Source organism: Acomys russatus, chromosome 27 (genome assembly GCF_903995435.1).
Source record: "Acomys russatus chromosome 27, mAcoRus1.1, whole genome shotgun sequence".
NCBI classification, from domain to species: domain Eukaryota; kingdom Metazoa; phylum Chordata; class Mammalia; order Rodentia; family Muridae; genus Acomys; species Acomys russatus.
Window position 1 is genome coordinate 57,508,610 of NC_067163.1, and position 12,896 is coordinate 57,521,505.

The 12,896-nt window shown below is 55.0% G+C and overlaps 1 protein-coding gene across 1 annotated transcript; it reads left to right on the forward strand.

The window, feature by feature from the left end:
- The first annotated feature begins 739 nt into the window (after positions 1-739).
- Positions 740-11,976, forward strand: Ushbp1 (USH1 protein network component harmonin binding protein 1). The gene is made up of 12 exons (XM_051169755.1): positions 740-868; positions 1,033-1,154; positions 1,393-1,828; positions 4,665-4,790; positions 6,388-6,521; positions 6,655-6,795; positions 7,085-7,252; positions 8,222-8,471; positions 9,979-10,215; positions 10,811-10,896; positions 11,019-11,141; positions 11,268-11,976. Exons 1-12 carry the CDS (start codon positions 815-817, stop codon positions 11,443-11,445), a joined length of 2,055 nt encoding a protein of 684 aa, XP_051025712.1. The 5' UTR covers positions 740-814; the 3' UTR covers positions 11,446-11,976.
- Positions 11,977-12,896: the final 920 nt, after the last annotated feature.

Below are 12,896 nucleotides of genomic sequence, written 5' to 3' on the forward strand. Positions count from 1 at the left end.
CTGTCTCAAAAAAACAAACCAAACAAAAAAACCAAGATCTATGCCAATATTGGAGCCCACTCACTTCTACAGTTTTGGTTTTGTTTTTAGAAACACACAGAAATAAAAATAATAAAGGGGAGGGAAAAAAGACCTTAACAGTGGAGTGAGCCCTGGTGACAGGGGGACCCTGAGAAACCCAAAATGGAAATGGAGAGGCTATAGGGCTGGGGCTGGGGGGCGGGGCTGGTATCTTGAAGTGGGACAAAGGTCCTGGCCCTCCGTCCTGGCCCCGTGCTGGAGGAAGCTGGCATCCTGGAGAAGGAAACAAGACAATAACTGTCCATGTGACCAAGGCAGAGGGGCTTCCTGTTTCCCAGCCACCTCCCAAGCCAGCCTTGGCCAGTGCAACCTCAGTGGCCATTGGATGACCTGAGATGTGCCCAGGAGCTCAGGCCTTTCCCAAGGTGGCCTGGAGCAGCAGAGCGAAGGCAGCACCGCCCCCAAGGTGAGGGAGTTTGGTGATAGAAGAAGCCTGGAAGGAAAGCAGATTTTTAGTGGAGGACACAGAGAAGAGAGATGCACTCAGGCAGCTGAGAGAGGAGAACTGCCAGGTAGGGAAGAGACGGGTTGTAGGGGGCAAACGGACAAGCGGTGGGCGCCACAGAGAGGGGCATTCAAATATTCCAATGTGTTCAATCAACACAGACGACCCCAATACTCCTCTAGGAAAACCAAAAACAAAACAAAACAACAACAACAACAAAAACCCAAGGACCCCAAGGTGACAAAGGCCAGAGCAGAGAGCAAGCTGTAGTCCGGGGAGAAGGAGGCCATGAGTGCCCGGGCTACACGGCCCCGAAGCCGCCGAGGGAGGCATCCTCCGCCTGTAAGTGTGCCTTTCACCCTGCCACACCCACCTCCAGGGGTCCTGGGAGCCCAGGCCTGCGTGGTTGCATGGCTAGGAAGCTGTGGTGGGGGAGTCCTCTGCAGGGGGAGCTGCACCTGATGCCTGAGAGCCTGTGTGTGGATGGGGGGCGGGGTCATTCGCAGGTGGAGCTGGACCCCGTGGCTGAGAGCTCAGAGGAGGTGGAGGCCACCGGTGGGAGTTTCGAGGCCAAATCTGAGCTGCTTCGGGAGCACTTCGGTCCTGAGCAGAGGGACCCAGGCAGCCGGTAGGACACATTCAGTATGTTCCCCCTAGGCCAGCTGGGCACCTCACAAGTCTGCCCCCCTGTCCCCAAGCACCTGCAGTAACCCCACATTCTCTTTTCCGTCCCTTCCTTTTCCTCCTTCAAGCCTCGCAGCTCACTTACTGCTCATCCTCTTCCCAGGGACCCTGGGGTCTGGCCGTCTGTCGTCGGGGCCCCACTTGAGCCTCGGGTGGCCGGGGTGCCTGGGTTATCTTGACAGGACCGAGGATGATTGTGCTGTGGGATACCATGAGGCCCTTCCCTGGATCCCAGAGGAATGGTGCAATCTTGAGGTGGGAGCCCGCCAGGCCCCGCAGGCAGCCCCCCTGGATGCTGGCCATGCTGAGACATCAGCACCCAACGTGTTTGAAACCCTGCAGTGCAGGCTGAGCTCCCTGGAGGCAGCGGTGGCCGCGTGGCGCCACCGCCCCCTGAGCATCCCAAGGCCGGTGGATACAGAAGGCAGAGACCAGGGGGCCCCAGGGTCCACTGCTGATCAGGAAGAAGCCGCTGGGCCTGGGCAGCAGGAGGCAGCTCGCCTCATAGAGAGGAATGCCTGGCTGCGACTGGCCCTGGGCAGCCGAGAGGATGAGCTGGCGTGCACTCAAGCTTTCCTGAAGGATGCCCAGGCAGAGAAGGCAACTCTGCAGAGACAGGTGAGCTGGGGGCTCAGGGAGGAGGAATAGATGCACATTTACTCAGTCAACAATGACATGGTGGTGGTGACCAAGGAAGACAGCAAAATGAAAGAGGGGGAGCGAGGACAGAGGGGAGACAGGCAGGGTACACCCCACAATCTCAGCACTCAGGAAACTAAGGAGGGGACGATCTCTAGTCAGAGGCTGGTCCTGGCCAAGACCAAGGCCATATTCAGTTGTAGATTGATTCCAAGACCAGCCTGGGTTGCAGACCCTGTATCAATTTTTTTTTTCTGCTTTTGTTTGTTTGTTTGTTTGTTTGCTTGCTTGCTTGTTTTATTTATTTATTTTTTTTGAGACAGAGTTTCTCTGTGTAGCCTTGGCTGTCCTGGACTCACTTTCTAGACTAGGCTGGCCTTGAACTCATAGAGATTCACCTGCCTCTGCCTCCCCCAGTGCTGGGATCACAAGAGTGAACCATGGCGCTCCCCACTTTCTGTTTGTTTTTTAGAAGGTTCAGAGTACCTCAATGGTAGAGAGTTTGCCTAGACTGCTTGAGACCCTGGAAAAACAGAGAGAGAGAGAGAGAGAGAGAGAGAGAGAGAGAGAGAGAGAGAGAGAGAGAGAGAGAGAAAGAAGAGGAGAGGAGAGGAGAATCCTGTCTTAGGGTTTCTACTGCTGTGATAAAATACCAATTGGTGAGGAAGAGATTTATTTCATCTAGAACTCTCAGGCCCTCTCCATCACTGAGGGAAGCCAAGGCAGGAACCGAACCATGAGGCAGGAGCTGATGCAGAACCATGGAGGGAGGGTGCTGCTCACTGGCTTGCTCTGTATGGATTGCTCCACTGCCCCGCCCACAGTGAGCTGGGCCCTGCCCCAGGACCACCAGCCCAAGCATGGCCCCGCCCGCAGTGAGCTGGGCCGTGCCCCAGGACCACCAGCCCAGGAATGGCCCCGCCCACAGTGAGCTGGGCCCTCCCCCAGGACCACCAACTCAGGAATGGCCCCGCCCACAGTGAGCTGGGCCGTGCCCCAGGACCACCAGCCCAGGAATGGCCCCGCCCACAGTGAGCTGGGCCCTCCCCCAGGACCACCAACTCAGGAATGGCCCCGCCCACAGTGAGCTGGGCCCTCCCCCAGGACCACCAACTCAGGAATGGCCCCGCCCACAGTGAGCTGGGCCCTCCCCCAGGACCACCAACTCAGGAATGGCCCCGCCCACAGTGAGCTGGGCCCTCTCTCAGGACCACCAGCCCAGGAGTGGCCCCGCCCCATCAAAAATCAGTTAAGAAAATGTACACAGCTCCATGGGGGGGGGGCATTTTCTCAATTGTGGTCCCTCTTCCAAAAAACATAAACCGGCACATATCCCGAGCTCAAAGTGGCTGGGATAGGAGATGAAGGCGAAGGGGGGCGGCCATGTATGCCTGGTGTTGAGAGCTGGGCAGGACGAGCAACTGTGCTCTGCTTATAGTGGGAGCCTCAGAGAGTTCTGGGTTCTGAGAGGAACCGACCTGCTACAGGTGTTCCCTTGCGCCATCTGCTGACCGTGGGGGGAACGGTCTGGTGATGGACCATAATCCTGATGGTGGCGGCGCAGCGACAGCAGTGGTGCCGGTGGGTAGTGGAAGTGGTGGAGGACACCAGAAATGGGCAGATTTTAAGGGAGGTTAAGCCCAGATGTGGTGGGACAAGCCTGAAATGGTAAGAACTTCAGTGGCTGAGATAAGAGGATCACAATTTAGCACTAACTTTGACAAGCTAGACAAACATCTCAAAACAAGTAAAAACAGGACTAAGGCAAGTATACATACAGAGCCCTGCCTAAAATCCCTCCAGTGAGGGGCTGAAGGCGTGGCTCAGGGGTGGAGCCCGTGCCTAGAATCCCCAGTGAGGGGTTGGGGGCGTGGCTCAGGGGTGGAGCTCCAGCCTAGAATCCCCCAGTGAGGGGCTGGGGGCGTGGCTCAGGGGTGGAGCTCCAGCCTAGAATCCCCCAGTGAGGGGCTGGGGGCGTGGCTCAGGGGTGGAGCTCCAGCCTAGAATCCCCCAGTGAGGGGCTGGAGGCGTGGCTCAGGGGTGGAGCTCCAGCCTAGAATCCCCCAGTGAGGGGCTGAGGGCGTGGCTCAGGGGTGGAGCCCCTGCCTAGAATCCCCCAGTGAAGGGCTGGGGCGTGGCTCTGCACTTGGCTTGCAGAGGTTCCTCTCACCAACATAAAAATGAAATTCTCCTTTCTGAGTGTGGTGGTGCACACTTGAATCCCAGCTTCTTGGGATGCTGGGGTGAGAGGATGGTTTCAGCTGAGGAGATCCAGATGGTCGTGAGAAACAGAGTCTCCTAAAAATTTAGAAAGGAAAAAATGAAGTGCTGGAGAGAAGGCTCAGCAGTTAAGAGAAATGGATGCTCTTTCAGAGGACAGGGATTCAATTTCTAGCACCCACATGGCAGCTTAAAACTGTCTGTGACTCCAGTTCCAGGGTACCGGACACTCTCACACAGGCACACATGCGGGCAAAACACCAGTGCATATAAAATAATAAAAATCCCAGCACTCGGGAGGTAGAGGCAGGTAGATCTCTGAATCCGAGGCCAGCCTGGTCTACAAAGTGAGTCCAGGACAGCCAAGGCTACACTGAGAAACCCTGTCTCAAAAAAATAAATAAAAAAAATAAATCTTAAAAAATATTATAAAACAGCAGTTGTCCCCCTCCCCCCATCCCAATGCCAGTCACTGCCCCGGTTGGGTGTTGAGTGGCAGAAGGGGGCCTGTCCTGGGTCCCATGGACAGAGCTCCTGGTGCTGTAGAGAACTGGGGGTGCATGAAGCCACGGTCTGAGACCCCCATCGTTGGCAGGTGCAGGAGCTGGAGGATTCCCTGACGCGGCTAGAGGCCTCCCCACCTCCCTCCACTCTCCGAGTCCAGCATACAAACAGCAACTCCAGCAGTTCTGGGGCAGAAGGGGAAACCTGCACGTCTCAGGTAAGCCTGGAGCCTCTGAGCCCGGGTTATGACGTCCTCGGCTTTTCAGTGTGTGTGTGTGTGTGTGTGTGTGTGTGTGTGTGTATGTGTGTGTGTGTGTGTGTTGGGGGGGAGGTTTAGGCTGCAATGTGAGCTTCATGGGAGTCCATAGTTTAGTATAACAGAACTTTTTCTTGAAGAGACACCACACACATCAACTCACCACAGACAGGGACCCATGACACATCAAAGTATGGACACCACTGAAGTCCAACTTGGTGAACCAATGAGTTTTGCTGGCGCTACATATAGGATTATGGGTGAGGGGTTACTTACAGGAGCCAAAATGACTCAAAGGCAGCTGCATCACCAAAGGCTAGCTAAGCATGGATGATGGCTCGTGAAAGCTGGGAACCTGGGGCTCACTGCAGAGATGCAGGTAGGAGAGTGCCCTGCCTTAGTTACTCTGATCTAAACTGCTCCCAGGCAGAAAGTCTGGTCTCCCAGTTTTCTTTGCAGCTGTTCACTAGTTGCAGATGGACTGTTCTTCCTCTGGCTGGGCGGGGCCTAGAGCATGTGCTCAGTTCCAGGGACTTCCTGTGGCTTTTTGTTGTTGTTTGCCGTCCTGCTTAAGGAGCTTTCTTGAGGCATGAAACATTTCTATCTTGGAGGAAACTGTTCATACAACCCATCTGAAAAAGCCTAAACAGGGCTTGGAGAAATGGCTCAGTGCTTGGAGGTGCTAGCTGCTCTCACAGAGGACCTGAGTTCAGTTCCCAGCACCCAAACGGCAGCTCACAGTCATCAGTAACTATGGTTTCAGGGCATCTGCTGCCCTCTTCAGGGTTCCCAGGCACCAGGCATGCACAGATGCACAGACAGACATGCAGGCAAACACCCATACACATAAAATTAAAATAAAAAATAAAAAGCTTAAATCACCAGGTTGGTGGTTCAAAGCTGTTTAGGGGCCTGAGAAAGAATGATCATGGCCAATTAATTTCGTGAGACCCTGTCTCCAGATTTAAAAAAAAAAAAGTGAGATGACTCAGCTTCTAGTGGTACCTGCTGCCAAGCCTGTTGACGTGGGTTCAATCCCTGGGAGCCACAAAGTGAAAAGAGAGAAATGACTTTCAGAAGTTGACCTCTGACATTCATTCATGTGCCAATGGTGTACACACACACACACACACACACACACACACACACACACACACGCATGCACACACGCACCCACATGCATGTACAGACAGACATCATGCATACATCTCATATATGTGTGCCATACACACACACACACACACACAAAACAAACCAATGTCTCAGCTCTACTTCAGTGCTAAACCAGATGTGTAACATGATCCAAGGCCCTGGTTCAACCCTAAGCCTTCAAAAAGAGAAAAAAAAACACCTATAGGGCTTTTGGGGGGGATGTTTCATGACAGGGTTTCGCTGTGTAGCCCTGGCTGTCCTGGACTCACTTTGTAGACCATGCTGGCCTTGAACTCATAGCGATCCACCTGCCTCCCGAGCGCTGGAATGAAAGGCGTGCGCCACCACACCCTGCCACCTCTTACGCTTTTGATGATAGGTAAGCCAAGCTATATCTTCCTGGCAGGACTGTCCTGTGGCTCGCCCCCTCAACCAACGCCTCCAGAGTGACGCCAGAACCCGGATCTTTGGATGTCTTTCTACACAGCATCCAGCTCCAGAGATGCACCTCATGGAAGACCAGATACAGCAGCTCCAGGGGTGGGCAGCTATGTTACGGCTGCTGAGCTTTTAAGGGCACCGCACCTCCTGTCACTGGGTTGTGAGGGTGGGGGAATGGCTCCGACTGACTGGAGCCTCACTTACCTTCCTCGTCGTCCACCTTTGGAGGCAGGAGCATTGAGAAGTTGAAGTGCTTCAACCGCCTCCTGCTGGCTGTGCTCCAGAGCTACAAGGGCCGATGTGAGAGCCTCAGCATGCAGCTGGGCCAGCGGGAGGCCGAGGCCACAGCCCTACACCTGGCCCTGCAGTATAGGTCTGTGCCTGCTCCCAGTGATGGTGGTGGCTGGGGGTGGGGTGGGGCTGCACCCCAGGGTGTGCAGAGGGACACAGGACCTTCAGAAGGCACTTTGCCTCACCATAAGGTCTTGCTCTGACCCACAAAGCATGGAGGGTGGGTAGTGTCTTTTTGTGGTTTGTTGTTGTGTGTTTGAGACAGAGTCTCACTGCATAGCCCAGGCTGACCTGGAAAACTCTGTGTAGACCAGGCCTACCTATGCCGGGCTTGGGGCTCCATGTTGAAACATTCAGAACCTGTCCCACAGTGAGGATTGTGAGGAGGCATACGGGGTGCTGCTTGCTCTGAGGACAGCTGGCTCAGGAGCTGGAGCTGATGCCACCAAGGGTGACCTACAGGCTGCTGAGAAGGAAGCGCGTCAGCTGCTGGTGAAGAGTGAAGCGGCCATGGATGGAGAGGAGGCACCGCAGCCCAGGTACCTGCAGGAAGCACAGGAGCATGCTGGTCCATGAGGGTGACGGAGGCGTATCCCAGAGCCTGCTGCACAGGGGTCACGGTCACTGCCCAGGGTTGGCTCAGAGTTCATCATATTTGAGTGGAACAAGGCCTGACTGGAGTAGGTTACTCAGTGGCACCAGGTATGGTGACACAAGCCTATGATCCTAGCACGCAGGAGGCAGAGTTTGAGGAGTGTACGGTCAGCCTGGTTTACACAGCGAGACCCTGTCTGAAATAAATAAACACCAGACACACATACTATACAGAAAGCATCAAGTACCCTCACACTGACCCTGGTTTCAGCCTCTAAAACTGGAGGGGAAAAAAACAGTGAAGAGAAGTTTATTAAGTTTTATTAGGTCATTATTAAGCGCTGGCTCACAGCTTCAGATGTGTCAATCCATTATGGCAGTCAGGAAGTAAAGAACAGGGGTACAGGAAGTGGCCAAGGCATGATGTAGCCCCAAAGGAAGGTGCCACTGGTGACGTCTTGTGTGGACCTGGCAGGGTTATCAATACACTTAAAACAGCATGCATCACAGTGCCTGCGAGCTCCCGGCTTTGTCTCTGCACTGGGAGTCTTAGCTGCCAGCACAACCTCAGTGTCTGGTGTGAGCTGTCCACGCTACAGAATGAAATTCAAACTCCTGGCGTGGTTCCCACTAACGCTCCACCACCTTGCTATGTATCTGAGAGTGACCTTGAACCACTGACCCTCCCGCCTCCATCTCCCGAGAGCCAGTGTGTCTATATTGTGCCAGGCATTGGACCTCACACATGCTAAGCAAGCTGTCTATGGACTGAGCTACAAGCACTCTCCTGACTGAGCGCCACACCTGCCATGTTATTGTGCTGGAAGACTGTCTTCTTCTTATAGGTTGTGCTTGGATGCTGTTGGCTCATCAGAGCTGAGTGTGGAAATAGGTTGGCCTCTTCTCTCTTACAGCCCAGAGGGCAGCAGTGTGGACACGCCTACCCCACAGGAACTGGCTGCTCGGCTGCATGGCTATGTCCAGCATCTCCGCGAGCGGTGGGCTCTGGTGAAGGTCCCCCCAGCGCTTGGCCCTGCCACTCCACCCAGGCCCACAATGCCCCACGCGGAAGCAACAGTGCAGGCCGTTCTGGAGATCCAGCCCGGCCCTGCCCTGCCCAGGCTGGGGAAGTCTCAGATCCAGCGGGACCTAGCGGCTACTCGGGTAGGAATGTGCTGAGACTGTCACAGCACACCCTTGATGATGTCACTGGAGACCAGCAGGAGGCAGGGTATCCCTTGGGTAGGGAGCTGTGCTCCCGTATGGAGAATTGGAGTTGAGGTTTTGAGGGATGCATAGGAGTTTGTCCTCCTGATTGGGTTTTCCATAAGATTGTAGACATTTCCTTTGTATTTCTATGATGAAATGCCTGACAGGTGCCATTTCAGGAAGGAAAGCTTGTTCTGGCATGGTTGACAGCTCCGGGGAGCAGCCCACTGTATCAGAGAAGTGGTGACTCCCAGGGGGAGGCAGCCGGTTTGGCTCACATTGCCTCTGCAGTTAGGACACAGAGTGAGATGCTTGATTCAACTCACTTCTTACTCCGCCCAAGACCCCAACCTAGGTCTAGTACCCTAATTTAGATGCTCCGTCATAGGCATATCCACCAGGTTGGGTGAAGCTTTTTCTCCAGCATCCTCTTCCTGTGGGACATGTTGGGCTGCAGCCAGAGTGAGGCGTTCCTGTGCCTGGGGGCAGGGTGGCTCAGTAGTGTAGCACTTGCCTAGCAAAAGTGAGCACCCCCTTCTTCCTCGGTCCCCCACCCGCCCCCACCCTGATCCACAGCACTGGGCTCTGAGACAAGGATCAGGGCCCTTGGGCTGAGCTCCACAGTGAGACCAGGTCTCAAAATGTACAATAATCGCCAGGCGTGGTGGTGCACACCTTTAATCCCAGCACTCTGGAGGCAGAGGCAGGGGAATCACTGTGAGTTCGAGGCCAGCCTAGTCTACAAAGCAAGTCTAGGACAGCCAAGGCTACACAGAGAAACCTTGTCTCAAAAAACAAAAAAACAAAACAACAAAAAAAGCAAAAATGTAGCTGAACAGTGGTGGTGAACTCCTTTAATCCCAGCAAGACGCAGAGGCAGGTGGATCTCTGTGGGTTCTGAGGCCAGCCTGGTCTACAGAACGAATCCAGGACAGCCAGGGCTACACAGAGAATCCTAGTCATAGGGAAAAAAATGTAAAAGATAGGAGAATTGGGCTGAAGAGATGGCTCAGTTTAAGTGCACTGGCTGTTCTTACAGAGGATCAGGGTTCAGATCCCAGCACCCAAATGGAGGCTCACAGTTGCTCAACTCCCACTCCATCCAGGTGCTGTGACGCCCCCTTCTGGCCTCTCCAACACTGCACTCACGTTGCAACCCCGCATGTAGCCCTGGCTACTTACAATGCTCTGTGAACATGAGGCTGGTCTTGAACTCACAGAGATCCACCTGGCTCTGCCTCCGGTACTGGGGGCGGGGTTAGGCCTGCACTATTCTCCTTCTCATAAAATAAATTTCAAAAAATAGAACAAAAAGAGGTGACATCTGAGAAATTCTAGAAGCTTCCACAAGGTCATTTCCCAGCTGTGACTTTTACAAGAGGAAGGCTTTTCCCCGGCCTCCGAGGGCATCCCTGGGGGCCTCAGTTTCCCCAGCAGCTGACTCCAGCCCCCACCTCTCCAGGACGGTCTGGCCGAGCTGGTGCTGAGGCTGCAGCTGGCTCGGCGGGAGAAGCGCGGGCTGGAGCTGCGGGAGGCGGCTCTGCGTGCCCAGGGCCCCGCCCACCTGCTGCTCCTGGAGCAGCTTCGCTGGGAGCAGGCTCACCTCGCGGGCGTGGGCAGCAGCGGGGGCAGCAGCGAGGACCCGAGCAGCGAGGAGGAGGAGGAAGAGAACGGAGAGGAGGGGCAGCAGCACTGCCAGGTACGACTCCTGCCATCCCCCATACTGCCCGAGGCGGGCTGCAGGGCGCTGGATGCTTTTGCTGAGGCCACAGGTTCGAGTCTCAGCGCCCCCAGCACGGTGTTCACGCGCATCTCTCTTAACTGTAGCTGTAGAGCATCATATGTCCTGTTCTGGCACTGTGGGCACTGCACGCACATGGCTGTGCACGACATACACTTGTGTCGACACTCCTGTGACCCACAGCTTCTCCTGGTGATCCAGCCTCCACCCAACCTGCCTAAAGGTCGACATTCCTGAGACTCACTACCCTGCTAGCGGGTTTCCCCCTTTATAAGCCCATTACCCTCGAAGCTCAGCGCCACGCCTATCCTATTGCTTCGGGAAGTGTTGTGATCTGAGCTCGAGCCTATAATACAGGACCCTGTGTTTGTTGCATCAGTATGGTGTCCTGGTGGTCATTTTGGGGGTCTCGTGATCTGGGACATCTGGGCATTACACAAACATGTATACATGTAATAATTTAAAATAACAGGCTTTGGCCAGGATCTGGGTGCCTTCAATGCCCAGCCTAGGGTGAGTCCAGCGCATTCTCTCCCAACCGCCCGTCCCTTAGGTCCCTCATGCCCTCCCGGGTGGCCAAATGGGCAGAGCGTGGGACTCTGAAAACGTATCCCAGGAACTGTCAGCATCCCTGGCCAGGTGAGTGTCAGGCCTCGGTGGGGCTGGGGTGGATGTGGCTGGGGGTACGGCATACAGCAGACACCGAGGTGTGGTGGGGAGGACAGAGGACAGGGCTGAGATGGCCTCTCGAACCCTTGCAGGGCGGTGGACCTGCGGGCACAGCTGCGGTCCCTGCGTCGGCAGCTGGAACATGTGGCTCAGAAGGGCCGAACCAGACGTGCTCAGAGTGCGGAGCTGAACAGAGAGCTGTGCAAGGCTCACAGGTGCGGCTCGGGCCGGCTCAGAAGCACCCCAGCGCTCTCTGGGCCTCGGTTTCCCCGCTTCTAAGAAGGCAAGCCCATGGGACCGTGTCCCAGCTCAGCCAGGCATCTCCTCCCTCCTGCTTGCAGCGCTCTGGCCTTGGCCTTCAGAGGAGCCCACCGGAAGCAAGAAGAGCAACGCCGGACGTTGGAGCAGCAGGTGGCTCGGATGCAGGTCCAGCAGGCAGAGGAGCTGGCGGTGCTGGCAGCCACCACCAGGGCCCTGGGGAAGCACAGGGCTCTCCAGCCAGCCCAGACATTCCTGTAGGACCCGGACCAAGTCTGCATGGGGCACACAGGGGTGGCGGGCTGGAGAGCAGGCTCAGCCGTTAGGAGCGCATTCTGCTCTCCTAACTTTGGTTCCTTTGCCAGACTCAGCAGCCACTGTGGTTCTGTCTCCCCCTTCTGGCCTCTGCACTAGTGTACACATGCCGCACTCATACACGCGTGCAATTAAACAAAACAGGGTACCACCTGTCCTTTGCCCCTGGCGCCCGAGCATCTTCCCAAGAGGGGACTGAGGTGGAAAGGGTTCAGGTTAGTGTCATGGATGGGAGGTTTGTTCCCTGGGAGAGGAATCCCAGACTGCTTTGGGACATGCATTTTAGAGGAAATAGAAGGCTCTTGCCTGTTGCTCCCACCTGAAGCCCTCAGACCTGCCTCTGCCTGCCCATCCCTCAAGCCTGTGTGGACGTGGCCTGGTTCCATGCGGCCTTACCAAGCAGTGGGAGGTTTCTGCAGAGCTCTGCAGGAGAAGACAGCACTGGCTGGGCAGAGTGCTGGCCTAACATGCACAGGGCCCTGGGTTGTGTCCCCAGGGCCTGCCCGTGACCCCAGCACTTAGTTTATGGCTATCCTTGACTACATAGTTTAAGGACAGCCTGGACTGCGTGAGATAGCGTCTAAGAAAGAAATGAGTGAGGGGTTGGAGACATGGCTCGGTGTTTAAGTGCACAGACACAAATGCAGGCAAAACACGCCTAACTCCCACATAGAAAAATAGAAATAATATAATGAGTGAGTAAATAAGATAAAACTGAAACTGTGACCAGATGGCTTATTGGGCAAAGGTGCTTGCTGCTAAGTGTGGCAATCTGAGATCTGAGCTCAAATCCCAGACCCTACATGAAAGTGGAAGAGAGAACGAGCTTCACAGAGTTGTCTTCTGGCCTCCACACAAGAACCCCGAGTGTCCACAACACTTTCTTTTTCTTTTTCTTTCTTTTCTTTTCTTTTTTTTTTTTTTTTTTTTGAGGGGCTGGAGAGATGCCTCAGCCATTGAGAGCACTTACTGCTCTCACAGAGGAGCAGAGTCCAGTTCCCAGAGTCCACAGAACAGGCTGCCTGTGAGCCTGTGACTCTGGCTCCAGGGAACCTGGATCCAGCCTCCTGGGACTCACACACACAGACACACACAATTTAAAACACTAAAATGAAATTTAATGTCATGCTATGGAAGCAAGCCTCTAAGTGGGGATATCTGGGACACAGACAGAAAGGGGCTCCTGGGATGGAGTCCGTGTGTGTGTGTGTGTGTGTGTGTGTGTGTGTGTGTGAGTATGTCTGTAATGTGTGTGTGTGTGAGTGTGTCTGTAATATGTGTGTGCTAGCAGCAGCTGACTGAGTAGCAGTGTACAAGGCCACACCCCTGGCTTCAGGGACTGAGCTGGGGTTTAGCTTTCCCCACCCCCACAGGCTGAAACCTTCAGCGCAGGGCTA